This window comes from Branchiostoma lanceolatum, chromosome 1, assembly GCF_035083965.1.
Source record: "Branchiostoma lanceolatum isolate klBraLanc5 chromosome 1, klBraLanc5.hap2, whole genome shotgun sequence".
NCBI lineage: Eukaryota > Metazoa > Chordata > Leptocardii > Amphioxiformes > Branchiostomatidae > Branchiostoma > Branchiostoma lanceolatum.
The window spans coordinates 23,886,183-23,912,008 of NC_089722.1; the positions used below are offsets into that span (position 1 = coordinate 23,886,183).

Sequence of the window (25,826 nt, forward strand, 5' to 3'; positions counted from 1 at the left end):
CCCGTAACCATTTTACCGGCAAAATGGTTACGGGGGTGGCTGATGGTTACGGGCTGGCTGCAAAAGGTGTATTATTTAGCCCCCAACAAGGCCGGTTCAGAGCCTGCTATGGAGGCTAGCACGGGGGTTCCAGCCTTGCTTGGTGGTATTGGGTCAGAACCAAGCCCATGTGCAAAAACTGCCTACATTTGGTCCTAAGATTATATTTTCCATGAAAAATATTTGGTCTTGATCCCGTTGGTCCAAGATCTCTTCAGCCAAGTGACGTTCCGGCAGTTTTTCTATAGGACTTTGAGGAGATAAAAGAAAAAAAAAACTAGAAAAAAAAAAAGTAATAAGAAAACGGTAACAAAAAGAAAACAGCCGAAGGGAGCTTGCAACGGAGGCTAGAGGAGCTAAAAGTATTGCTGATGCTTGGTTTCAAACTGCTGGTTGCTTCACGATCCTTCACGTAGTGACATGGGTTAAGAACTTCTTCAGATCATCAGCATGCATCGCATTCAAGATTGGTATCGAACCGAAACCTGAAACCAATGAATACGTACAGAACCTGCCCACCACATGAAGTAGTGAAAGCACCGTTGTTGGCCGGCTGCTGTTGGCTGAGTGTTACGCTCCTTGCGGTGATGATTCGTACTCCAGGACACATGATGATGACAGACGACAAGGACTCAACCTGTAAAGCCGCCTTTCAACGTTTGCATTCCAGACACGAAGCAGCAACGTCAAAGTCTAGGCTTTTTATGCGATTTTCTCCCTCGACATTTAAGTCACGAGGACTGAACACATCACGATACTGCAGGCGTTTAGCAATATAGATAGGCTTTTAGCAGTATCTCGTATCACAGTCTATGCATGAATAGATTGGACAGATGAATAAAATGCTGAGGAAAACGGCTCAGAGTCGTCAGACGGCGGCATTCATTTGTAAACGTTATATGTATCATGGTGATAGCTAGAACACATTTTAGATGCCCACTAAAAGAATGAAGAAATTAGCTTTAGCGTTCATTTAAGCCTTTTCTTTTAAGCCTCGTTGACTTGAAACGAAAACGGTTAACCAATTTTACTACTTTAGTTAAAGTCCAGCCAAGTTCTCTTGGAACGTTCGGAAGGCGGACTGATGTCACAAGTGTTGTATTTACTAAGTTGCACTCATGTTGGTTCGAAAATATGATATTCTTTGTTTGTGTAACAGTACGTGAAACACAGATATCTAATTTTCTTTTATTCAACTCTCTCAAAATTAACCAGTTCGCACCATTGGAGGAATTTCTGGTCTTGCGCGCACAGAAATGCAACATTCACTTTCGACTTTGGAAGCGGCAACCACCGTCAGAAAGTGAAAGTTCTCTTCGCAAACCCAGGATTGTACATAAAGTAAGATGCTCATAGAAATGTATCCAATGGCAAATACTGGCACGTTCAGGACTATTCATAAGAAAAAAAATCATTCATTTATTAGAGTAAGCTGGGATAAAATTCTGAAGTCCCTCGATGGGTTCCGTAAGTTGAGAAATTGCTGAGGTCATTGACCCGGAACCCGGGTGGACGTCCGCCATGTTGCAGATTTCCCACAATTCACTGGCATAGCGACAAATTGCTGAGAAATGATTTCAAAAATATTCGTCCGCTCTTATTTATCACAACTGATACATAGCCTTACGCATAGATAATACCTTCCTTTTAAATCATCGTCACGGAGTATTATATAGCAATTGTGAATTGGAGTCATTTATACGTCATTTGGTTTCCTGTATTATTTCGCACTATTTTTCTTTCGCGCGAGGATAAATATTTCCAGTCGGCAGTGCTGTGGCTTAGGCAGAGGTTAGCGCAAGAAACCCCACAATGAAATGTAAAATTACCAAGTATATTCCCGTCACTATAGCAACGCTGCTGTTGTTTGGGTGCTCTGCTCTCTTCTTCATCTTTCCGTGAGTATTCTGACTAATTTTGGTGCTTTGATTTGTTGTTGTTAGCGAGATTTCGGCCATCTTCCGAGCCGATGTAGCGCTGCTGTCATAGTGTTCAGTGCAATGGTGGATATGTAAAAATGCCGGGGTGGGTCGAAATTTGGGTCGCTATGTGGAGAATACGGGCCTGTTTTGGTTTATTTTTGGCCGGCTACGAGCTGATATGGCTAAGCAGACATCTGTGAACTAGATCCAGCCTTCACTGTTGTGATTTTGAGCGATGTAGAGCCTCACAAGTTCGGTATTGACATCGCAGATTTAGAAGTGTTTCTCACTATTTATTTGCCCACTCTCTAAATCCTGATCGATCTAGCGGGCACCCGGCACAGCTTGGTTCCTCTTCACAGGTTGTGCTGACTTCAGCCAGAAATCTGCACCTCCAAATCGAAATAAAAAACGACATTTTAAGAAAACAGCCAAATATTTACAAACATGTGTTTTTATCCCGACTACTCCTCTTCCTATTTGGTGTTGTAATTAACACGGGTCACTTTCACCGAATCCCACTTCTGTTTCAGAATTGCTTTTGGTAAAATGATTATTTAAACATGGGTTGTATTGAATAGATATGATTACTCTATTTATATATAAATTCTATTTGTTGAAGTACTTACTAATTTAGAATTGTATTTGTTTACATGCAGAGCTATTGTTTTTGTTGTGCATTGTGTGTATTTGCATTATTATCTTCACAATGAATCACGTAACACCTGTCATCACTGATAACATTGTTTTTGCAGGTGTCAAAAGATGTTGTATCCTTACTGCATTGAAACCCTTTGAAACAGTACAAAAATATATTTTATGATATCTCAATTGACTATCTTTAGCCAATACATTTTTCATACTGCTTATTTGGTTGGTACATGAATCTATTGTTGCCTTTTCTAATTGGCAATATTTATTGATGTAAAGCCATCTATGATGCTCATACTACGAGTCAATTACAGGAAAATCTATGCTCTATTTGGGAAAAGACATTGCTTTTCTATCCTGATGGATACTTGCAACTCACAATTTGATCCCTCTTTGTATTGCCTGGGATAGGCTGGGAACATTTAGGACATTTATTTGGTTTTGGAAGATTTAATTTTCCCTTTCTCTGATAGAACCAGACCAAAGGTCTATGAGAAACAGAATTACACATGCATTGCGTTGGAGTGTGCTAATATACCATGGCGCCAAGCAGCATGTGCTCCCTATTCCTGTCACAAATAATTACCATTGGAGGGAGGAAAGAACACAGTTAATTTGAACAGCTTTCCAATAAGGGTACCCAGTGACTTTCCCATCCATCAACTACATGTATTGACTGCCTGATTGTTTTCCGAACACCATCTCACTCGTTGGTTTTACAATTCGCATCGGACATTAGAGATTAAGTTTTATGTACGCCATGTAATGACCTTGTAAATATCCCCCTATTGACGCCTGTCCTACCATCTGCGTGCAAAAGACGTTCCTATAATCTTTGTCATCTACAGTCAGTTGAGGGATAAGATGTGGATTAGGGACGAACGTCAGCCCCAAGCACATTCTGCAAGGTCCGATAAGATAACTTTATTAAAAGCACACGTTGATCACAGTACTGCGATATCCTTAACATTCACAGCTCGGGTCTCGTTACATCACTGACCGTCACTTCCGCTTTTGCATACATCTTTATTTATACCATAACTGTGTAGCACACCTTCAACATGGCGATTACAGTACTGTGATAGTGTGATATTATTAATATTTACAGATCTGGCTCCATCACTTCAGCAAAGGCCACAATTCACTTTTGGCTAAAACTTGATTCAGGCCATAACTTGTAGCATGGCAATAACACCACTGAGATACTGATAGCGTTAATATTTACAAATGCCGCAATTAACTTTTGCATACATCATTGTAATCTTGGTTTAGACCATAACTTGTAATGTGGCGTACACTGTACATTCAGCTTTTGCATACATCTTGATTCAGACCATAACTTGTGGCATATATTGTACCTTCATCACAATGATAACGGCACTGTGATATCGTTAATATTCACAGATCCGGCGCCATTACATCACTGTACGCCACTTTTCCCTTTTGCACACATCTGATTCCTTCCATACATCATAAGCCATTACCGGATGAAATGACGTGCAGCATACACCATGAAGTAGGATAAACAGTCCCGGGAGAGTCTACCTGGTCATTAGGGCTGTCCAGGAGGATGCAAAGTACTCATTACCTGACATCATGTCAAACAGACAGACACACTAATCATACATGCAGCTGATATTCATCATTCATCACAGAAATGTCTGCAAGAAGATCTAGACTGGGTACAAAGGTCTTTTGTTTCTCCAGTTTCTCTGGGGAGGGACACGGGTGATCTGAGGAAACAGGTCTCATTAATTTGCACTAGTTTTGGAGTTTCCTACAGTGCTGTCTTTCCACACACAGTAATGTTGGCTTTGCACAAACCTACATCTACTTTGGAATTGTAAGATTTTTTTGTTTACAACATGATACAATATATAATATATAGACTAAAACTTTTTCTTTAATCTGCCAATCCCTCCATGTTGCCTGTGCTACCATGACACCCAGTCTGACATTAGTACAACAATCTAAGATCATGTAGTCATAGGAACAGTATGATACAATGTATCCTGTAAGATAAGTAGTCATGGCTCGAAACCCTTTTTACAGTTACCTGGAATGTATGATTTATGATATTGAGCCTTTTAGCCTGCTTTCAAGTTGTTTATAATTCTTTCCTGCACTCTCTTCAAATTGCTGGTTTCAGTTCAACTGTTGGGTAGTTCAAGTTCTAGTAGTCAAAGTAACATTACCTATAATACAGTCTGGGATATATCATAAATCACACATGTCACAAAAACAGTATGATACAATCTGGGCTATATTGTTATAAATAAGTGCACAGAAATATAATAGACATAGTAGTTGACCCCTCTTTGTATATTCATTGTAATGCTAGCTCGTAATCATATCAAGAAGTGCATGCACTGTTGTAGCATTTGTCCTTCATGGCTGAAATCAAATTTGACTGTATATGTATAACCCAAGGGACACTGAGCCACCCTTAACTATTTACTTATGACTACATAACCTTTTCATTCAGTGTTACACTGAATGAAAAGGTTATGTAGTCATAAGTAAATAGGTTAACTGTTTAAATCAAATGTTAGCATTAAAGGCATTGGTAATTTGCCAGTGTACTACTAGTAACTGAACCCAGGACAGGTTTGCAATTTTATTTGGTTGCAGGCAGCTTACCTGTGTTGTGCAGGTCATTTTTACTTGATGTAAACAGATGAAAATCCTCTTAAATTTGAGTTGATAGATGCTTGAACCAGCTCGCTTTTTTCCAGGATATGTTATTCTGTCAATTGATAGAATTTTGCTTACGGTATGAGATTTGTTTAAACCTCATCGAAACATCCTCAAAATATGAGAAAGTATGCATGTAACATAGAGCTGTGTCTAGTGTGTAGCTTCATTAATTACGAGGTAATGTCGAGCCCCCCTGTCATGATTGAAGTATCTTGAGGTTTTCCGTGAAGTAAATGCATGTAAAATTCATGGCGGTATTCCAACAGAAAGGTCAGATAAAAGATCCCTGTCTTGCAGTACATTAGAGCCCGGTGCCGTGCGTGTGTTCTTGACCCAAAGTAACGCAGCGGCCATGGCTTTCCCACAGCTCGGGTTTTAAAGGATCTTATCACTGTAGCTAGATTGATGTCCGAGTACGTGAACTTATCATTGGCGCTTATAACTTGAATTGCTCTGTAAATTCCGCATCGTAATATTCTAGTGGGCACTCATATTGGGGAGATAACATGATGAAAAGATGTATGCAGGCTGAGGTGGTTGATTTGTACATTTGCAAGTGATAGAATTTAGACATGCTGCTAAAAATGAATTACCCTTGATGCAAGATGCTTATCTCAAGCGTTTACTGAATATATTAGAGTTATTGCAATATGGGTTTTAATAAGGGATAAGCACTTCCAAGTAGGGCTATCTACCCAAGGGCCAGATTATATTCATAAGCACTTTATGTCTCACCAACGCTATCTGTGGCCCTGGTGGTTATAAGCACATTAAGCCTGATCAAGAGTGTGCGCCATTTACGGTGTTCTTACGTGCCACTGCTATCATTGCTATCTAGTACGTAGAAGGCAGAGCACTTTTGTGGAGACTCTGCTATCATTGCTATCTAGTACGTAGAAGGCAGAGCACTTTTGTGGAGACTCTCGGCTATATAATTTAAAAGGTGTATTGATAATAGGTCCTCTCGTTAAATTGAAGCAACAAGCAAAAAGCACTTTGGGGTATATTTCAATTTTAGCAACTGCTATCATCGCTATCTAGTACAAGGCATGGCATATTTGCGGAGACTCTTGGCTGTGTGATTTAAAAGATGTATTAATAGGTCCTCTCGTTAAATTGAAGCAACAATCAAAAAGCACTTTGCACAGATCATAAGTTGTACGTGTACCATGTGCATTGATTACAACATACGTGTAACTGTAAGATTAATCATTCCAAGTTTGTTTGGAACTCATACGGAATACAAGATGAAGTAATGCTCATTCCATGATTTAAAACTGCCTACAAGCAGTACATGTATGGATGAAAGTGCAAAATGTATTACCTTTATATCTTATCTTCACAGTGGTGCATGCACATGCTGAGCCAAGGGAAAGGTTCGAAGTGATAAATGTGTAATATGTGAATGCCTCCACGGCTGTCGCTTCGGGTCCCTATGTGAAGATTTAGCTGGTGGCGGTACATTCTGTACCTTATCTTCTTTTTTCATGCGCTGAACTACTCAGTAGGGGACTGTTTTCACCTTGGACAATCCATCGCATATGTGTTCGAGTGTACATGTGTAGAGTGTAGAAACTGCTTGAAACTGGTGCTTGTGCAACCAAATATTTTCATTAAAAAAACTTAATTGAAGCTAACCTGTACTGACATTGTTATACGTTATTGGAGGAAAACACAGCATATAAGGTCAATTTTGAGTTACATTACCTGTTATGTAAGGTTTTCAACGTAGATAGCTATCTTTTTACATGTACTTCAATAATTAAAGCCCATTATTGAGCTTGGAGGCAGTCGTGCAGTTAGTCCAGATGGTATTTTAGATATCCTGTTCGTGCAAGTCTACCAGCAGGGCTTGAAATAGTCTTTTCCTGTTCCCTGCAATATTTCAATTTGTCAGAAATTATGTATGTAATTTGGGAAGACTTTCTGCAAATACCAAGGCCAAATTGTTCCTGCCATACATTGTACTACAACACAACATTTAGTTTGCTTTTATAAGTTTTATTTTCTAAAATGTATTTTGTAATACCTGTCCTTAAATTTTCACCTTGCAAAATTGTAAATTATCTTTACTTTTAACCTGCAATTTTGAATTTCTTTCTACAAATAGCAGGTTGCTGATGGGTATTTGAAGCCCAGATCAGAAATTGCAATTTGAAAACCCATATTGGTATATGGAGAGACATATAACCCATCCATACTGAGTGATTTTGTCCCCCCCCCCACTGTTATTTATGGATGTATAAACATCAAAGGAAGTAAGAAATCTCTGGTAGCAAAGTTTATTTTCAAAAGGGATTTTGACATTTTGTTTAGGAGATTGGAAGTAAACTGTTTATGTCTTTAGTTTGGGCAGGAATTATAAACCATCCAGCAGATGGGCCCACTGGATACTACTTTCCAAGCTAAGGTTCGGCTCCGGCTTGTTTTCAACGTCTTTTACTTTTTTTGTCAGGCTTTCGATTTTGTCAGGTTTTCTTCAATTTAGGTGTTTTTGTTGGGTGGCCTGGCTGGTAGACACCCAAGCCGCCCAACAAAATAAAACACCTAAAAAGATGCCGAAAACAAGTAGGAGCCGAACCTCTGCTTGGAGAGTAACAGCAGGGCTTGAAATTCAATTTTGGAAATAGGTGCACTGGTGCACCCAACCAAGAGAATTAGGTGTACAGAAAGAAATTTGGGTGCACCACATAAAATAAAGTTGAATGTCAGCAAAACATAATTACAGTTTAATGCTCTTATGATTGTAATCAAGAACTTCACAATCTGTAATCAAATCAAAAGTAATACATCAAATAAAGTGCAACAAAGGGTACTATTGCTTTTTCTGATACTGTTTACTAGTGTACAATGGTACCTTTACTCTATAGCCTACAAAAAGTGCACCAGTGCACCTACAGTCAAAAATTAGGTGCACAGCTCCAATTTTGGGTGCACACAGGTGCACATGCACCCAGTATTTCGAGCCCTGAACAGGCTCTGTTTTCTTCTGATGAGGTCAGGCAGATTGTGTGTGACTCTGCTGTTTTCACTTAGGCCACACCAATTTAATTTGTTGGTTCTCAAATTTTGGAGGAAAGTAATTGAACAGCTGGGCAAAGTAATTTTTTTTAGAAACAGGCATCTTCCTTGTGATAGACTATAACAGCCACAAAGTCAACATACCTCAGGCTCACAATAAATGTTAATAAATTGGAAAGACTTTCTTTAAGTGTTGGTGGTAATATATGAGCAATTTGGAGCTGATTCATACCTTTAACGGTGCATGTGACTTAATTATTTCATAGAATGATGAAGCACCAATCCTGATGAGTAAGAAATTAAAAACTGGTATGGCCTTGTGGATGTTTTCCCTTGCTTATTTCTCCTGGGATCAGCGCTGTATCCTGGTGCTCACTTCAGTTTTCTACTTCAGGCTTTACTGGTACAGTGAACATTAATTTTGGACCTGTCCTGTTGATGGCTTGCCTTCAGGTTCTGGCCAGTTTGAATTGCTCTCTGTGAAAAGTAAAAAAGACCCACAACATTTCCACAGTGTTGTCCAGTGTTCCCACTTGTTTTGCCCTGGAATTCGCAGCCCCTTATCAGAAATATCAGCCCAGAAGCAGGGCCAAACAATTCCAATTTCGCACGGATCATTGAGCCTGCAATTCAGCAGATAAGTTGGAGGGTGGTTCTTCCCCCAGGCACCCATCACATCACCTCACCTCACTCAGAATACACAAAATGGCCGCTCACAATCTTAACTTCACTGTTATATGGGTCAACTGCTAGAGTCATTCTTCTTTAGACTCTAGAGATTTGTGACATGTTGATATACTAGTATGCTCTCTGTCATGATGCTAATTGTTGATTTACATAATCAATTTTCATTGTGCTATCTGACATTTTTTAATCCTAAAATCGCGAAGACTCTGGGAAGCACAAGGAAGTAGAAAGATCAATAAGAATTTGTGTGTAATTGTCTGAAAATATCTGAATTACTTCCTAAACATTACACTTTCTGTAAGCATAATTCATGTGCTATTTCTTCCTGTTACACAACATATGCCAGCAGCCAGCACACATACCATGTAACTAGTGCCAGTGACTATTTGTTCAACAATACATGTTGGGGATCAGATATATGTATACATGTATTTACATGTTTGTATAAATTACTATTATGAAAGTATACATGGCGGATGAATTCATGTACACGTACATCCAATATTCTGTCTCATCTGCAAGATTGGTCTTGCATTTTCACCATAGGTATCTTGATGATCCCAGGTTGTAATTGCCCTGTCTGGTTCCAGCCATATGTTCATGTACCTGTCTGTCATCCCTAATTAAGTTTTCATGCAGGTTTAGTCATCTGTCAGCTGGGTTGGCTCCAAGTGGTTAGTAATGTTCCCACTGGGAGCTGCACACCACATTAGTTCTACAGGTACAGGGGCTTTGCATGGTGTCGAATGTCTAGTCTCATGGTTTGCCTCATGGCCATGTAGAAATCTACTTCTTTTAGTGATATTGGATTTTGCAAGTCATGAGTCGTAAAATGTAGAATTAGTGCATACTTTAATTGGGTGCGTACTTTATTCAAGAAAATATGGTGGATCATAAAACTCTCCTCAGAGTTGATATCATGCAGCCAGGACTCCACTTACATGTATAGAAGGCTTCTGTGTTTAGAATGAACAGCATTCTAAACCGATCAGTCTAAAGGAAATTGAATGCCAGTACGGTCTGCGTAGCTGCCAATCATCCACCATTGGTGAAGGTCAAGTGGATAAAGGTGTAGCTTATTGATCAGGAAGCTATTATGTCGCCGGCAGACATCAGAACAGTTTTAGTCTCCAAGCATATCACTATACACACGGAAAATGGGAATGGAATTCTAGATGTGTTTCAATCCATTTAAGCTTACTCAAAATCTCATTTCCTGCTGGTTGTAACAAGAAGGATAGACAACTTCATGTATGTACTGTACATGTACATGTAGTTGCCAGGTCAGTGTAGAAGGGAATTCTCCCAGCTCTTTTCGATAACTAAAAATGAAGAGATGACTATGCTTCAATGTGTTGCATCCAAATTCACTGCTCATGATCAATTGCTTTCAAATTCTTGCATATGAATTATAACTAATAGTACTGTTTATCATTCTTAGCAACACCAGTGGTGTTTCGAAGCAGGGATAGAAATATTTTTTAATGTTATTTGCAATGTTGAGGGATATCAGGAGGAATATCTTTGGGTCATGGTTATTTTATGGTCTAGATCTTCCTTGTCAGATGGTGCAATGAGCCTTGTAGTAAATCGTTCTCCGCTACTGTTAAGAACATTTCTGCTGGTCATAATGAGCATTAAACACAGTAGATCATGCGGAGTCTTACTTAATAAACCACCACTGGAGCCCTCAACACTGCCGTACAATAGACCTACAGGGCATGGGGGACAGATTCTCGCGAAATAATTGCGTGTACGCATCAGCCGACCATCGATTGCCAGCAACGCAGCGACACTGCATTACCTCACCATCCACTAAATGGGCTATTGTGTTGCAGATAGGCGAATAGAAGCAGTGCTTTCAAGTCCAAGCTGTTACCCATAAATGGATGTAAAATGATCCGGGTGCGGGAGGCATCAGGAGATAATAACTCAGCCTGATATTACTGTATATCCCTTTTGAGACGGCGCAATTAGCGTTTGAACCCCCCTGTTGTAAGAAAAGGTTGTTCGGCCATCAGAGAGTACCGCCAGGAAAGTGGTAACATACACAGAGCTTCTTCAAAAGACATCGTGCATACTTGATTATCTGTGTGTCACAGGCATGTGTCGTTTTGTAGAACCCGTACATGTGCACATGTAGTTCTTCTGGTGTCAGGTGAAGTCAGATGGGAAAGGATTATACAGTATGATTAAGAAATCATGAGATAAAAGTATAAATTTTAGAGCAAACAGTGGTTCCTTGGCATCCCCACAAAGACAGATACCTGAGTGTTCTTTTACTTTTTAGCCTTTTTGAGTAGAGAATGATTAATTTGATAACAGCAGACAGCCTGATAGTTACATGGTATATATTATAACTTCATAACTATACATCCGTAGAGAATGATATTAGGCAAGCCCGAATCTCTGATATTGCAGGTAAAATGTAGATTAATGTAGAGATTTGGTGTCACACAGCACCCACAGTGTTGCAGACTAAGATGAAAGTTTGATGATGAATGTTAAGGATTTATTTGGGCCAAACGGTGAAGAGAATTAATGAGTGTTTGAATGAATGATGAAACAATCTTTTCCAGCAGTGATTTGCAGAGTGTGACCATATTGATCACTGTCCATGGAGGGCCTGCTGAATCGGAAGACATACATGTAGACTACCATACAATTCACACATATGGAACTAGAGTTCCACGACCTCATACCTTCGCCAAATGATTTTAACAATTGTGACTGACGTATCAGGAGTGTTTCGCATCAATTATATGTCAGACCAGTTGATTGTCTTAAAATATGACATGTCCAAAGTATGAGCTTAACAAAGTATGAGCTTAAGAAGGTTATGCTAATATTGATCATCAATTATGCAAATGAGGCCCTTATTAGCATAATTTGATTCAACGATGTTCACATTCACATAACTTCCCGATGCCACAAAAAAAGTATTAAATGCATGAAATTTCCGTCATTTACCAGTATGGAATTATAGTAGTTTCTCATTTAAGTATGCAAATTAGGCCCACATTTGCATATTTTCTATGTTCAACATTCCTCTCTTCCTCAGTTACAATTTGAATAGTCATATCATGGCACAAAGCAGATTTTTTTAAAGTTGCCTCATTAATTATGCAAATTAGCATCTGATTTGCATAATTGTTGTCCAATCATTCTAAGCATCACACAAGCTATCTACATACCAAAAATCATGACCATCCATCAAGGCCATCTTGAGTTACAGTATTGTCTCATTAATTATGCAAATAAGGTCTTCATTTGCATAGTTCTTATCAAGTAATATTCCTCTCTTCCTCAGTTACATATGTCACATGTTTCAGAGTCCTATCATGGAATTTGGCGGATTGTATAAACTTTCCTCATTAATTATGCAAATAAGATACTGATTTGCATAAAAAGTATCTAATCATGTACATCATCACTCAAGCTATCTACTTACCAAAAATCATTGCCATCCATCAAGCCCTTCTTGAGTTATTCCCTTTCGAAGTCAGATGCAAAAACCTGCTCCTGCAGTTCCAAAAAAGCCGCTAGGGGGCCCAAACCCATACCACTTACTCTCTGTCCAAAGAGCTATCTACCACTCAAGAATCAGTTCCATAGCATGTCCAGAACACGAGATATCAAAACAGGAAGTTCCGCTGCAGTACCGTAACAAGCCGCTAGGGGACCCAAAATCTAATCATTTTCAAGTCTCATCAAGACCTACCCACCTACCAAATATCAAAACAATCCATCCAAGCCTTCTCGAGTTATCCTGTACATTACATACACACATACATACATAGTATTACATGCATACAAACGCTACCCTATGCATAACCTTCTCGGCGAAGGTAATAACAATAACCATCAATATTGACCAACAGAGGCCATATAGAATTACAAAATTCATATATAACGATCAAAGATAAATAAATACAATTGAAATTTGTTATACAAAAGTACAACAATAGTCCACCCATACATTGTATATATTTGATATCAAGGAATTGCAATGGTTTAAGGAAAGAGCAAGTTTTTAAACACCTCAAACTTGTAAGTTATAGTCTTGACAGTTTCTTGTTCTCAAGAAAGATTTGGAGCTCAACCAAAAGATTTACCAAAACCCCATTTTATGTGCACATTACCTGGCCCCAAACTGCCTTTAAGTGGACAAGGTTGAAGAGAGATTGCGGTCTGCAGATATTTGCAGATATTGGCCTCATGTAATCAACCCTTTCCGGTCTTGCCCATATTGATTTTTCTCTCCTTCCTCTGCCATTTCCTTCCAAGTGGTAAAGAAATACAGCTGTAGTTGCCTTCTGCTATGATTATAGCGTCTCCAATATACATTTCCTTTGGTTAATCATCATTTTTACCATGATTTACTCTAAAAAAGTTCCAACAACTAGTGCTATGAAATATGGTCAAAAGCAGTCTAAGAAAAGAAAGGAAAAAAAAAAGAAAAGAAAACAAGTTTGAGCCCTGACAACACGCCTCATTTCACATACATTGTAAACAATGACAGTGTAAAACTGTAGTATATTGCATAACTGTATGGATGAACTTTTGCCTCAGATATTCCCCCTATGATTTTATTTTTGTGCGTGGTGTCGTTCCCTCCCTCTTCATTTGGAGCTTGTCCTAGGAAGCCATTCTGTTGCTCTGAAGGTGCCAATACATTACCTGTTCACCGGAGAATAACTCATTTCCCTCTGCATGAATAATGAATGCAAACCATTAGATTTGTTTAATGCCCTTTTTATGGCATCTATGCGGTAATGAAATGGTCCAGCTCTTCTTCCCTTCAGGCATGGACACTGTATGATATTAGATTATACATTTTTCCTAAGAATGCAGCTGATAAAAGGCAGCAGGAGACACCATTGCTATTATATGCATAACTAATGTTTAGACTTTTAAAAAAGGTGTGGTCTTTTGTTTCAGTTGTGAATATTATTGGATCAGCATCCAGTCATTTGTGCATGTACTAAAAAAAACAATAGGAAAGATGCAGAGACATTTGTGATCGTGATGTTTAAGACTTATAAAGATGGATTTTTTCTGTTTCAGGTGTAAATACTTAACGTTGGAGTTTTCCATTGGTATCCCCATCTACCAAGGCATCATCTTCCTGTATGTGCTGGCCAACTTCTTCCTCGCAACCTTCATGGACCCAGGGGTATTCCCCAGGGGTAAGACCTTCCTTCTGTATTTAACAGTAATGTGTACATGCTAACATAGTGCAGCTGTATGTGATAGTAAAGTTTGTATGTTTGCAAGTACAGCCATGAAGTGATATTCCAGGCAAATTTGTTGCTACTTCTTGTGATCTTTCGTTATTTGTTCTTCAGTTCTGTCTAATGCATGCCACAATGTTGCAAGTAAATACATGTAGTTATTATTTTTGTCTTAAAGTTTTTTGTCTTAAATTATGTTTCCACCCACCTTTGAATGAGGCAGCAAAATTCTATGTTTTGGTTCTTTGAACCTGTATCAAAGCTAAATTGTCCCTTGGAAGGTAAGGGCAAATGAAGGAGATTGGGACTAATGTATGGCTGATTTACCTGGGATTAAGAAGAGCTGTGATCTAATGGTCCAAGAGGTGAGTTTTGTTTTGTTTGGAAGTAAGAAAATGAAACCCTTGTCATTTCTCCTCAGTGGAGGAAGATGAAGACAAAGAGGACGACTTTCGTGCTCCGCTCTACAAGAATGTGGAGATCAAGGGCATCACGGTCCGCATGAAATGGTGCACCACGTGTCACTTCTACAGACCGCCCAGATGTTCTCACTGTAGCGTCTGCAACAACTGTATAGAGGTCAGCGTTTCCCTTGTTTCATACAGGGCACTAGTTATCACCCGTCAGTAGGTGGAATGTTGCTGCATATGACGGAAAAATGTTAAGACCATTCCGTGAACCACAACGGAAAAAAATTGGTGGGTAATAATATGGAAATGTCCAAATTTGAACAATTCTTTGTAGGATCTCTCTGTCATTGGTAATTGGGATGACAGAAGCATTTCAAGCTTGCTAGAGCCCTGGTATCATATTTGATATAGTGATAGTTGATATCACTACAATGTAGATGATAAAACATAACTGACTTTTTATATGTAAAGACATAACAACACCAAAAATTTCAATTGCATTCTTATTTTTGTTGCAAATGTGACTGATATCAGTATATTATCACCATATCTTGGCAAGAATTTGCAGCAAAAGAAGAAGTATGTTACAATTAGCACACCATTCCAAAACCTATAAAATTTGACCTCACCAATTTATGGTGTAGTCTTGTATCCTCGCTGGTATAGTTTGAGTGAATTACAGTGAGCAGCCAGGGATTTTGCTGAGATGTCTTCCTACATTATTGATTATTCTTTTTGTTTGGCTTAAATTGGTTCCAGACCTGTCTTATTTACTGCAAGGTGTTCTTGTGTTTCAGAATTTTGACCACCACTGCCCGTGGGTGAACAACTGTGTTGGGCGCAGAAACTACAGGTACTTTTTCCAGTTCCTGTTGTCTCTCACCATCCACATGTTCTCCGTCTTCACCTTCAGTCTGGTCTACGTGCTCAACCACAAGACAGAACTCACCAGCGTGGAAGTCATCGCCTCGTATCCTTTTCTGTACGAGTCCTGTTTTCCCTGTTGTTACAGTTTTTCTTTTCATTAATGCAAGTTGACACACCGATAGAGGAAGATGTAGAAAGGGTAGCCCATAGATGGCTAGTTGAAAGAATGAGAGATGAAAGAGTCCCAAAGATTGCATTCAAATACAAACAAACAGGCAAGCGCCCTCTTGGTAGACCCAGGAAAAGATGTAAGGACAACATATTACAAGCATTAACAAAGTACAGACTGAACAGACTAGACAGACTTGAGGAGGAGGGGGTCTTCCAAGACCAAGAAGAATGGAAAAAGTGATGCTCTCAACTGACAGGCCCTATAAGGCCTACCTAGGGAAGATGTTAGATGTAAGAGGTAATGCAAGTTGAAAATTCATTCTCTGAAATCTTAACCAGCCTGGTATGCTGACTTAGCAGCTTCTGTGGTAGCATTAGGGACCACCATAGGATGCCTGTTTCTTTTTCTCCATTAATTGCCTGCGAAACTCCAAAATCAAATTGATATGAGCTAGTCAAGAACAAAAATAAGATCACTGAATTCAGCTGGTGTACTTATGTTTTTGAGGGCAGCATAGACATGAATTGAATTTAGGAACTCAACCTACATTGTACCTGTCATTTGTAACTTGCTTTCAGCTTTTACACTGATAACAAGAGATAGATTTTGTGCAATAACAAGCCTAGAGCAGGTGGAAGGTAAGATTTGAGGATGATTATCCTTAACGAGACGATACAGTATGGCAGTGATGGGTGTGGTTGGACTGACGGTAGTTCCAGTCGTTGGGCTGGCTGGTTTCCACTGTGTACTAATATCAAGAGGACGAACAACAAATGAACAGGTACGTCACATTTTTGCACAGCCACAGTATTTGATTTAAAAATGGAATAAACACAACTATCATGTACTGAGTAACTGCTAGGTTACATACTACAATCACACATGAATTGACCATTGATGACCATAGATTTGGTAGCATATAATACATGTAAATGTCTTTTGCGAATGAACTTCTTTTACACTAGCTGTTGTGCCTTGGTGTAAAAGCATACAACATCTTGTAGAAATTAGATGTAGCTCAATTGGTAAGGCAAGGAATTTCCTTTAGTAATCATCATGTTTGTTATTTTGCAGGTTACAGGAAAGTTCCGTAGTGGCCATAACCCATTCTCACGAGGCTGTTGGGGGAACATCTGTCACACCTTGTGTGGGCCCACCTATCCCAGGTACGACAGACATGACGATATGCAAATACGTACATCTTGTATTTCCGCTTGAAAATATATATCAAACCTTATTAAAAAAAGTGATACTACAGATTATCAAATAGAATCAATGAAGGCAATGCAGCTGAATCAAATGAGACCTGTATACCATTATTACTATTCTTTTCCATTGCCCACCTTTCAACTTGCATATGTGGCCAAGGTGTCAATCAAAAAAATTGTTACACGGCACTCTCTCTGACTGTACTATATTCTTCTCTTTGCAGGTACGTTGGTCGTAAGGCTCGCACAGTGAACGTGCGACCCCACCAGTACCCAGTCATATCAGAAAAGGAAGTACACCTTAGCCTAGGAAACACCAGTCTCATGAAAACATCACTACAACAACAGGTAAAAACATGCCATGCTCAATCCCTACCCTAAAGTCACACTGATGTAAAGTCAAAACTACCCAGATAAGACCAGTCAGGGTACCGATAAACTCGGGTCTATGTGGATAGTAAGTCTAAAGACTTGTGTTAATAAGAAAAATTATTTTAAGGGACCATCAAAAATATTGGACAGGTGGTCCTAATGTTGAGGTAGTCACTTGTCAATGTTTGACTGTATTTTCTTGACTCTCTGGTATCTTAGAAACATCTGAAAACAGAAGGCTTGAAGGAAAACTTTAATCTGACTGATATATGTTCTGTTACTAGAACTTTATTTACCAGCAAACTATCAATGTTCCAATTCAACACTGTTTTTTAAACCTGAGAAAAACCAAGTCAAGGTGGTCTTTTGTAAGGAAAAGTGAACTGTAAAATTGCCAACCGTTATGTAGCTTGAATAGTCAAGTATATGTGAAGATCATTTGAATTCCCGCTGTTATTGCTCACCTGACTTGCATGTCATGAGCATCAGCTTCCTTGTCAGTCAAAGTTTGTTCCTTGTTTTTCAGACCAGCAATAGCATCGTGCAGGATGGTAACCACGTTTCCATGGCAACCCCAGGCAGATCAGACTTCCCTCACAGAGAAGGTAGGCTGCAGCCTAACGTTTCAAAAACAGTTTGATAAAACTATTCCTGTCAGTGTGATGTATGTGATGGAAGGGTCCTGATGATAATCTAATAACCAATTCCTCCAAAATGAGGATAATCATTTTTAGGATGTAACCCTAACTTTATTGGATGGCTACATGATCTAAAACTTAATACTTAACACTGTAATCAACTTCCATGTTGTTGCAGAGAAAGACCAAGCGCAAAATGGGAAGTATATTTTTGAGATGAACAGCCCCACTTCCCAGGAACGGTCCTACCGCACGCTCCCCACGTCACAAAGCGCTGCTCCGCTGCAGGAAACCGTCCTCGGCTCCCCGAACAAACCGCCACACTCCAGCCACAGCGATACGCGACTCGCGTCGCTGGATAGATGGGATGGGAGGGGTGGCGGTCGGCGGCTGCCTAGGAGACCGGACGATCTTGACGACTTCAAGTCGAGGAACACGTCCACGTCTTCACTCGGATCTCGAGAAAGAATAATGTCGGCTGGCCGGCATAAAGAGGCAGCGAAGGAGAGGTGGCCGAGACGGCAGAGGAGTACGCCATCGATAGGGAGGGAGCAGGAGGACCACGAGAGAACGCCGCACCACAGCCGCGCAAACACGCCCCACCACAGTAGAGAACCCACGCCCACCCGGCAGGAACACTTCCAAGCCAGGCCGGCGTCGGGGTTGTACGACAACGTGCCAGAAAGTGAAATGCCAAAACACGGACAAGACGTCAAGCTCCAGGGGGCGCCGCAGAGGTCGCCCTCGTACAAGGCGGCAGCGGCGAGAGAAGCGTCGCTGGGTTCCCCCGGTAACGAACGTGCTGTAGGGTCCGAAGCACGGAAGCCACCAAGGCATAGAGGTGGGCCGGGGCATACACCTACTCATAGAGGTGGGCTTAGTCTGTGTTTGTCCATGGTCCGTGTACAGCGCAACATGTCAAGATCAAGCAGGGACGACTCAGGTTGCATGTTGGTGTCACAACACACAATACATGTATACATTATATGTTATACATGTACATGTGCACCCTCCAATCCTTATGGTTACAATGTTCAAGCCTTCCATGCTGCTAACCCACATCAAATGCCCAGCAAGTAAACTGTGTGGTCTGTGGAAATAGATTTCTTGAACTATTCCTTGTTGGAGTATTACTTATGTTTGATACAGACATCAATCTTTGTAATTTTGGCAAAGGTATTAAGGTTTTAAAAGTTGAGAGGAATGTATAATCACATCCCTTGATTAAAAGACAAGATTGATGCTGATGACAGGATGTTTCCAAATTTGCAATCAGAAAAGCAACTAGAAGAATTGCTGCTGCGATGTTTACGTCTTGTGCTGTACAGTTTATTGTATTATAGTCTAAGATTGCTTCCCATGCCTTCACACATTCAGCACATCAACTGTTTTTTTGTGTGTAAATCTTGCTTTTTTCATTGCTGCTCACTTTAATCTATCTCTTCATTGCTCTTTTCTGCTCAGTACCTCACGATGTCTACGTCTTTCCTCAGCAGTTCATCGGTATGTCTCATTACTTCTCAGATGGATGTGCGTTACTTACACGTGTGTCCACCCCTTGTAGTGTTTTGCATCATTTTCCATCGGCTTTCCTTTGCAAGATTTTCTCTTCCACTGTTTTTCCCTGTCATGGTGTTTGTTGGAGAGATAACTCTTGTGAATGCTGTCTTCCTTAATATGCAACTTGAAAATCCTGTCTTTGCTCTTAAGAAGTTGCAAAGACACCATACATACAGTTTACCCATTAAATGTATCTGGTATTGTGTAAGTTAAGTCAGTACCTACCAATAAAAACAATGTAACTACTTAACCATAATGTAACTTGTCAAAGATTGGATACATGAAGATAACTCTTGGTCCTTGCAGAGGTGTCAGAAGTGTAAATGTAGTCAAGGTTTCAATGCAGCATTGGTCAAAGTTCTCACAGACACAGTATTATGGCTCATAACAGCCCAGTTTTTCTCAGTACCTTCACCGAGAAGATTTTGTTCTTAATATCGTGTGTTAGTGGTTCTTATGGTTCTGTTTGTGGTTAAACAGCATAACTCCATAAATTATGGATAGATTGTCATGATATTTGGTACATGATTAGGTCTTCACCAGCGGAAGAAGTGATTAGATTTTATCCATCTGGCTGCTCTCATTGGTGCTGCAGCAGAACTTCTGGTTTTTGTATTTTTAAAACACAAGATCAATTCTAGACAGTGAAGGCAGCAGTTACTGTTATCCTTCCAACAAATACCAGAGTACTGTATGTCTAGAGGCAGACTATGTGTACTAATGTATTGTGATAGAAAATTAGTAGTGTGTAGATCTTACATTGTGTGTTCTGTTATGTCTGTAACTTAACATTCATCAGACTTTACTGTACCTCCAAACTTCCTTTTTCTCTGGTTCTGTCTCGTATTCCGTGTCTTGTATTGCAGTAACTCTGATTTTGTAAGGGAAGTCCTTTGGCATGCAATAATGTTAGCAGGGGCCAGCACCTACAGTAAGTGTTGTCGTGTTTCTACTTGTCCCACGACTGAAAAATTGTAAAGCTGTTGTTCCCATGATCAAGCACAGTTACCAAGCACCATTTCCCTTTTAAGCACGGCTGAAACTTTTAAACATGGAACTGTTGAAATGTGATTTTTGCAATTTTTCTTTTCTTGAATTCAAATGGACAGTATTTACCATATCTATCTCTTGTACAAAGTCAGTGAACTCAAATTGGAGAAACCCCTTTTCTCCCCCTACTGTTCCACAACTGCATGTTGATGGTAATGCAGTACTGTAACATCCTGGAAGGTGGCACTCCTACCTGTTATGCATCATTTCAGTCTGTTGGTCCTGATACACAATCAGAAAATTTCCTTTATGCATTTCAGTCATGGGTCTGTTAGACAATTAATCTTTCACTATTTTCTTGATTCCCTTTGAAAGCAACTGGAAGTTCTACTGACCCAAATTAAAACATAATGAATTCTCTTCTTCTAATATGTAATTACTCTTAAATGTGTATGTTGCATCTTTTGAAATTATAGGAAGACAAGGGTGAGGGATATAGTTGATTTTAAAAAATGGCATGCATTGAATAGATACTAATGCATCCAAAAAGAATAAATTCTTTCAATGTTCCCTTTCAAGAAAACATATATATTTTTTTTTTTTAGCAATTAAGCGTGTTCTTTTGCGATGGTCTATTCATGCCAAATGCTTACAGCAAAGGACAGAAGGGATGGGCTTACTTTAAGCCCCTATCACACTGGACCTGCAGCACGCTGGTGGTCTTGCTGCATCCAAAATTGGATTTGTGTTACCCTTGACTTTTTATTGGGAATATCATGCAAAACGTTCGAGTATGACTAAAAGACAACAAAACATTCAAAGCATAAAGAGATTTGTTTTTTATCCATTAAATTGGTTGAGCACTCAAATTGCCAAATCTTTACCAAAAGTCATCTTTGCTAAAGATGTGATAGTTAAAGCTCCTATCTCACTGCCGCGGGTCCAGTGAGATAGGAGCTTTAACTATTACATCTTTAGCAAAGATGACTTTTAGTAAAGATGTTCTGTAAGTTTGGGGAATGAGGAAAATGAAACCAGTGACACTGTTAATGCCAGAAGACAGACTTTACATGTGGTGTTTTTCTTTCCTGTACCTCACAGCGGCATCGCGGAGTAGGGAGGGCAGCAGGGATTACGGCAAGTCTCCACAAAGTAGCAGGTCGGTCACGACCTTTAACCTCTCAGGGTCTGTAGAAATGACAGACATCCCCCAAGGTCAGAGTTCACGGAAGACGCCTGGTAAACAAAGGTGCGTGGAAACTTCTTTTAGCTTGTATGATACTTGTTATGTTATATTTAGTTAAAACTAACACACCCATCCATTCATCCATCCACTCATCATTGCATCCACATTGGAGAGGGAATACCTGTCCACATTGCTGTGATTTATAGAAAGGATGGCAGCTTTGTGCCACATCATTTTAACCCTTGAAGGGCCAAGAGCAATTAGAGCTGTTCTGCTGATATACTGGAAAAACTCCTATAAAACATTTGCCCCACTACAGTGTGTGTCTTTTCAGACTTCATTACATGTGCAATTTTACCTCATGCTCCTTGGGTTAGGTTCATTGGTCAAACACATTGGTATTAGCCATATCGATAATAGTTTAGAAGTGTTGTAAATCTACGTTGATGAAGGTTAGACATCCAGGTAATAAGATACGGCAAAAATTGTTACTCAACTGGATAAAATTTTGAAACTTTTTCAAAATTTTATCCAGTTGCTTGAGTAACTATTTTTGGCGTGTTGAAAATCTTATTTTTCATCATCATTATCACAATCATGTTTATTTTACCGAATTAGAGGGATATTTATGATTGTAAAGCTAAATATAAATTTCCAAATTTCACCTCACCAGTCCAAAACATAAGTGGAAGGGCCCCGACTACATTCAAGGGACCAAAGTTACATCTAGTGACGAAGATTCAGAAGCGGAACTGCACACCACTGACAGTGACATGGAAGAGACAGTGTTGTAGCATATGTGAGATGATGGTGTAAACTCTTGGGTGCAGTTCTTGCATGAGATGGCAGGTGGCAGCATTGCACTGTGGTATAGGGGATATGCCATTCTACAGTCACTGCTGTGTAGATAGTAATGCATTACCAGGCTCACATTGATATTCATCATTTTTTCAGCTCACCCAACCAATACTGATATTTTACTATCTTATATCCCTATCTGGGAACAGACTTTGGTGACTTACAGTATGATTCGTTGGTTTTGATGTGGTGGCATTTTCAATGTTGTGGTGAAGTGCTGTAGGTTAAACATTCTCTTTTATTTCAGTTTATAATCACATGTGTTTTTTGCAAGCACACTGACTATTATACTTTCTTGTTTAACATGGTCGGTACAGGGGATTTCTGCTTGGTACAATAGGTACGGTACATCTGTAGTGTGGTACTCTTTCACACCTGCTGGCTAACCAGGCATGGAGGAATGGTGCTGGGTGGAGCTCTGATTGGTGTTTTAATGATTCTGTTGCCATGGCAACAGATGGGTGATGTGGCTACTAAGAATAGGATCATATTTCATGATATTTGTGTTGTGACAAGACAGTACAATTCTTAATAGTTCAGCTTTCAAAACTTGTTTTTAAAAAAGGGGTAAATTTCACCCCCTCCCAAAAGTATCATGAAATATAACTTAACCTACATGATCACATAACCTGTATATGTGCACTTCATTCATAACAATGTGTTTTTGTTGTTGACAGGGAACACAGTTCAGAAAGGAGAAAAGGGAGCTACACCAATGGGAGTCCTGTTATCCCCAGGGGTGCCTACAGCAGCCCCAACTATGAAGTCTCTGTATAGAAGTAGGGGAGAAAACATCTTACAACTTTTTATGGTCCTTGTAATTGATAGATACTTCAGTCCGTTAAGCAGCATGCAGTTCTTGCAGGAGTTGACAGGTGGCGTTGTTGTAGTTGTTAACAGTTTTATAACACTGGGGGTTTTCTTACATTGTGGTTGACCAGAACATATCTATTTCAAGTAAGACAAAAAGGGTTTGTAGGGTTTTCTTGGACTAAAATAGGACTTCTCAGAAGAAAAAGAAATGTACAAAAACAGAACAATATTTATTGCAAAAATCTGGCATGTCAGCTCATCAGCAAACTTGCTTTCAACGATACTTACATTGTACAATGCACATGTTGGCTAGAAGCCCCCCTCCCCCAATCAAAAGGCTCCCTAGAAACACAACTAGAAAAAAATGTATTCCATCTTTTCTAGGACAGCAAAAATATTTTGTTATTTGCTCAGTTACTCTGATTTCTTGCTGAATGCCATTTTATTGAAATGAATTATGGCAATAATATGATCTTTTCATATCTCCAAGCATTTTAGAGATTTTGAAGTCTATTTTGCATATGTTTTACTGAAATTAACAAGAGATTTACTTTTCATTTTAGTTGTTGTGCTGTGAAAATTGTAATATTCCAATGACAGAATAACAAAGAAATGAATTTCAGCCTTATTTTCCTAAGGTTTTTGGATTGGAATAAGACAGTATTGAATTCTAAACTGCATTCACGGTTCACTTTTGTACAGAAAAACGTCAGTGTTTCTAGTTTCAGACCAGTATATGTGAACTAACCAGGAGTTTTCTGGAAGTATTTTACATACTGTTAATATGACTCAAGCAACACCAATTGCATTACATGGCTCTTTTAGAGTTGCATGGTTGACTTTTTGTTAAAGATGCCCAATACGAGTGAATACGTGGAAGCCAAGTTAAGTCTCATTTCCTACTGAAGAAAACTATTTCCTGCTATCTTGGTGTTATTTTTGTTTTTATTAGAAACTTGACATTTTCAAATCTTTTTTTAGCACTTTGTGTTTATATTGAGCCGCTAGATTGCACATTGTCCCTTTTGTGGGGTTAATGACATTTTCCTACTTCCTGATTAATTGGTTTTCTGTCGGAAAAATCCCACGACCATGTAATGCGATTGGTGCGGCTGTAACACCATTTCTGACGCACATTTCATGGCACTATTTTTGTACTCATCACAGAATCACATCTACTTCCAAGGAAAGCAAGTGTTTGTTAATTAAATGTCACGGTGGGTCGGTGGCTATTTATCAGAAACAACTTTGAAATTCGAAGAATATTCAGTCATAAAAGATTTTTTGTGTTAAAACATGGCCCATACATGTAGCTAGAAAGCATTAATTGTTTTACTTTGAGGAATTTTATTGCATACATGCTTGTGTACTTTGTTAACCATTGATGCCATGGTAACGACTTTAAGCATGGTAGCCAGTACTAAAGTGTATTTATTATTATGTAAAAAGGTCCAACTGGCTGTGATGGTATATTCAGGTGTTCATGATAACCTCCACAGTTATGGAGAAGATGATCACAATTCAGTGAAATGTTGGAAAGTGAAACCTGCAAAATTTAGCTCTAGATCTCCCTTAGGAGGCAGACAAGGCCAAGATAGCGTGTCGTTCATTGATGAGAAGTGGACGAATAGCCAAAATCACTACAACATGAGGACTGTTGCTTGTGCCCCATGATGATGTAGTTTGTAAATCTTGGTCCATAGTAGAGGCCAAAGGTCACCAAACTCAGTAGTGGTGAGAAGTCAACATTTTACTAGGGTCAAAGGTGATACTTGTAGGACAGAGGTCACCATTTAACTTGGGTCAAAGATGATTCTCTGAAAGTCATAGGTCACTTCAGTGGTAGCCAGAGGTGACTACCGCGGTCAAAGGTGACTGCGGATCAGAGGTCAAAACATTTTAGACTTGAGACAAAATGAGCTTTTGTGAACCAGACAATCCGGCTGATGTTTCAAATTGTAATTGATTTTATTTTATTGTTCATGTATTCTAAGTTATTGTAGTGTTTTTGCTGTATGTATGTACATAACCACTATTTTTGTAAATAGCTTTGAAAGACTGCTGAAATGTGTCAACACGTACTTAAATGTCGGAAGCGTTGTTGCATTAGTGTGCAAGAGTACTAACGTGTTAGCAAGCAACCCCCTACTTGGAAGACAACGTGGTGCCACTTTGTATGTAGAAGCCAAATGTATTCATGAATGGATGTGGATATGTACAGTTAAGTCACTTTGGAAAAGAATTTGAGCAACAACTTGAACTGCCATCGGTTGTCCCTTCTTGTGAGAGAATCAGATGTGAGAATGTAGTCGTTGACATGCAACCCATTTTTGTCAATAAAAACAAATGACCAATCAAACTGCCAGATTGCACGGAAGGAAGAGGGAGGAAAACCCATCCGAACCCCTCACAGCAAGCCCAGCTGTGAAATCAATTCTACATGGACTATTCGCCCCATAATATGTCAGGCACTCTGTAGATTCTCTACAGCCAGTGTATGA

The 25,826-nt window shown here is 39.4% G+C and overlaps 1 protein-coding gene across 5 annotated transcripts; it reads left to right on the forward strand.

Moving 5' to 3' along the window:
• The first annotated feature begins 1,656 nt into the window (after positions 1-1,656).
• On the forward strand, positions 1,657-25,585 carry LOC136442990 (palmitoyltransferase ZDHHC8B-like). 5 transcript variants are annotated; one of them, XM_066440037.1, is made up of 13 exons: positions 1,657-1,937; positions 14,085-14,206; positions 14,673-14,830; positions 15,459-15,631; positions 16,379-16,481; positions 16,775-16,866; positions 17,133-17,256; positions 17,807-17,885; positions 18,097-18,789; positions 19,383-19,421; positions 21,570-21,717; positions 22,328-22,453; positions 23,190-23,305. In XM_066440037.1, exons 1-12 carry the CDS (start codon positions 1,852-1,854, stop codon positions 22,446-22,448), a joined length of 1,938 nt encoding a protein of 645 aa, XP_066296134.1. In that variant the 5' UTR covers positions 1,657-1,851; the 3' UTR covers positions 22,449-22,453; positions 23,190-23,305. The 5 variants fall into 5 exon arrangements, with proteins under 5 accessions (XP_066296134.1, XP_066296150.1, XP_066296158.1 ...); XM_066440053.1 differs by having other exon boundaries at positions 1,658-1,937; positions 18,097-18,759; XM_066440061.1 differs by lacking the exon at positions 19,383-19,421 and having other exon boundaries at positions 1,662-1,937.
• The last annotated feature ends 241 nt before the right edge of the window (positions 25,586-25,826 follow it).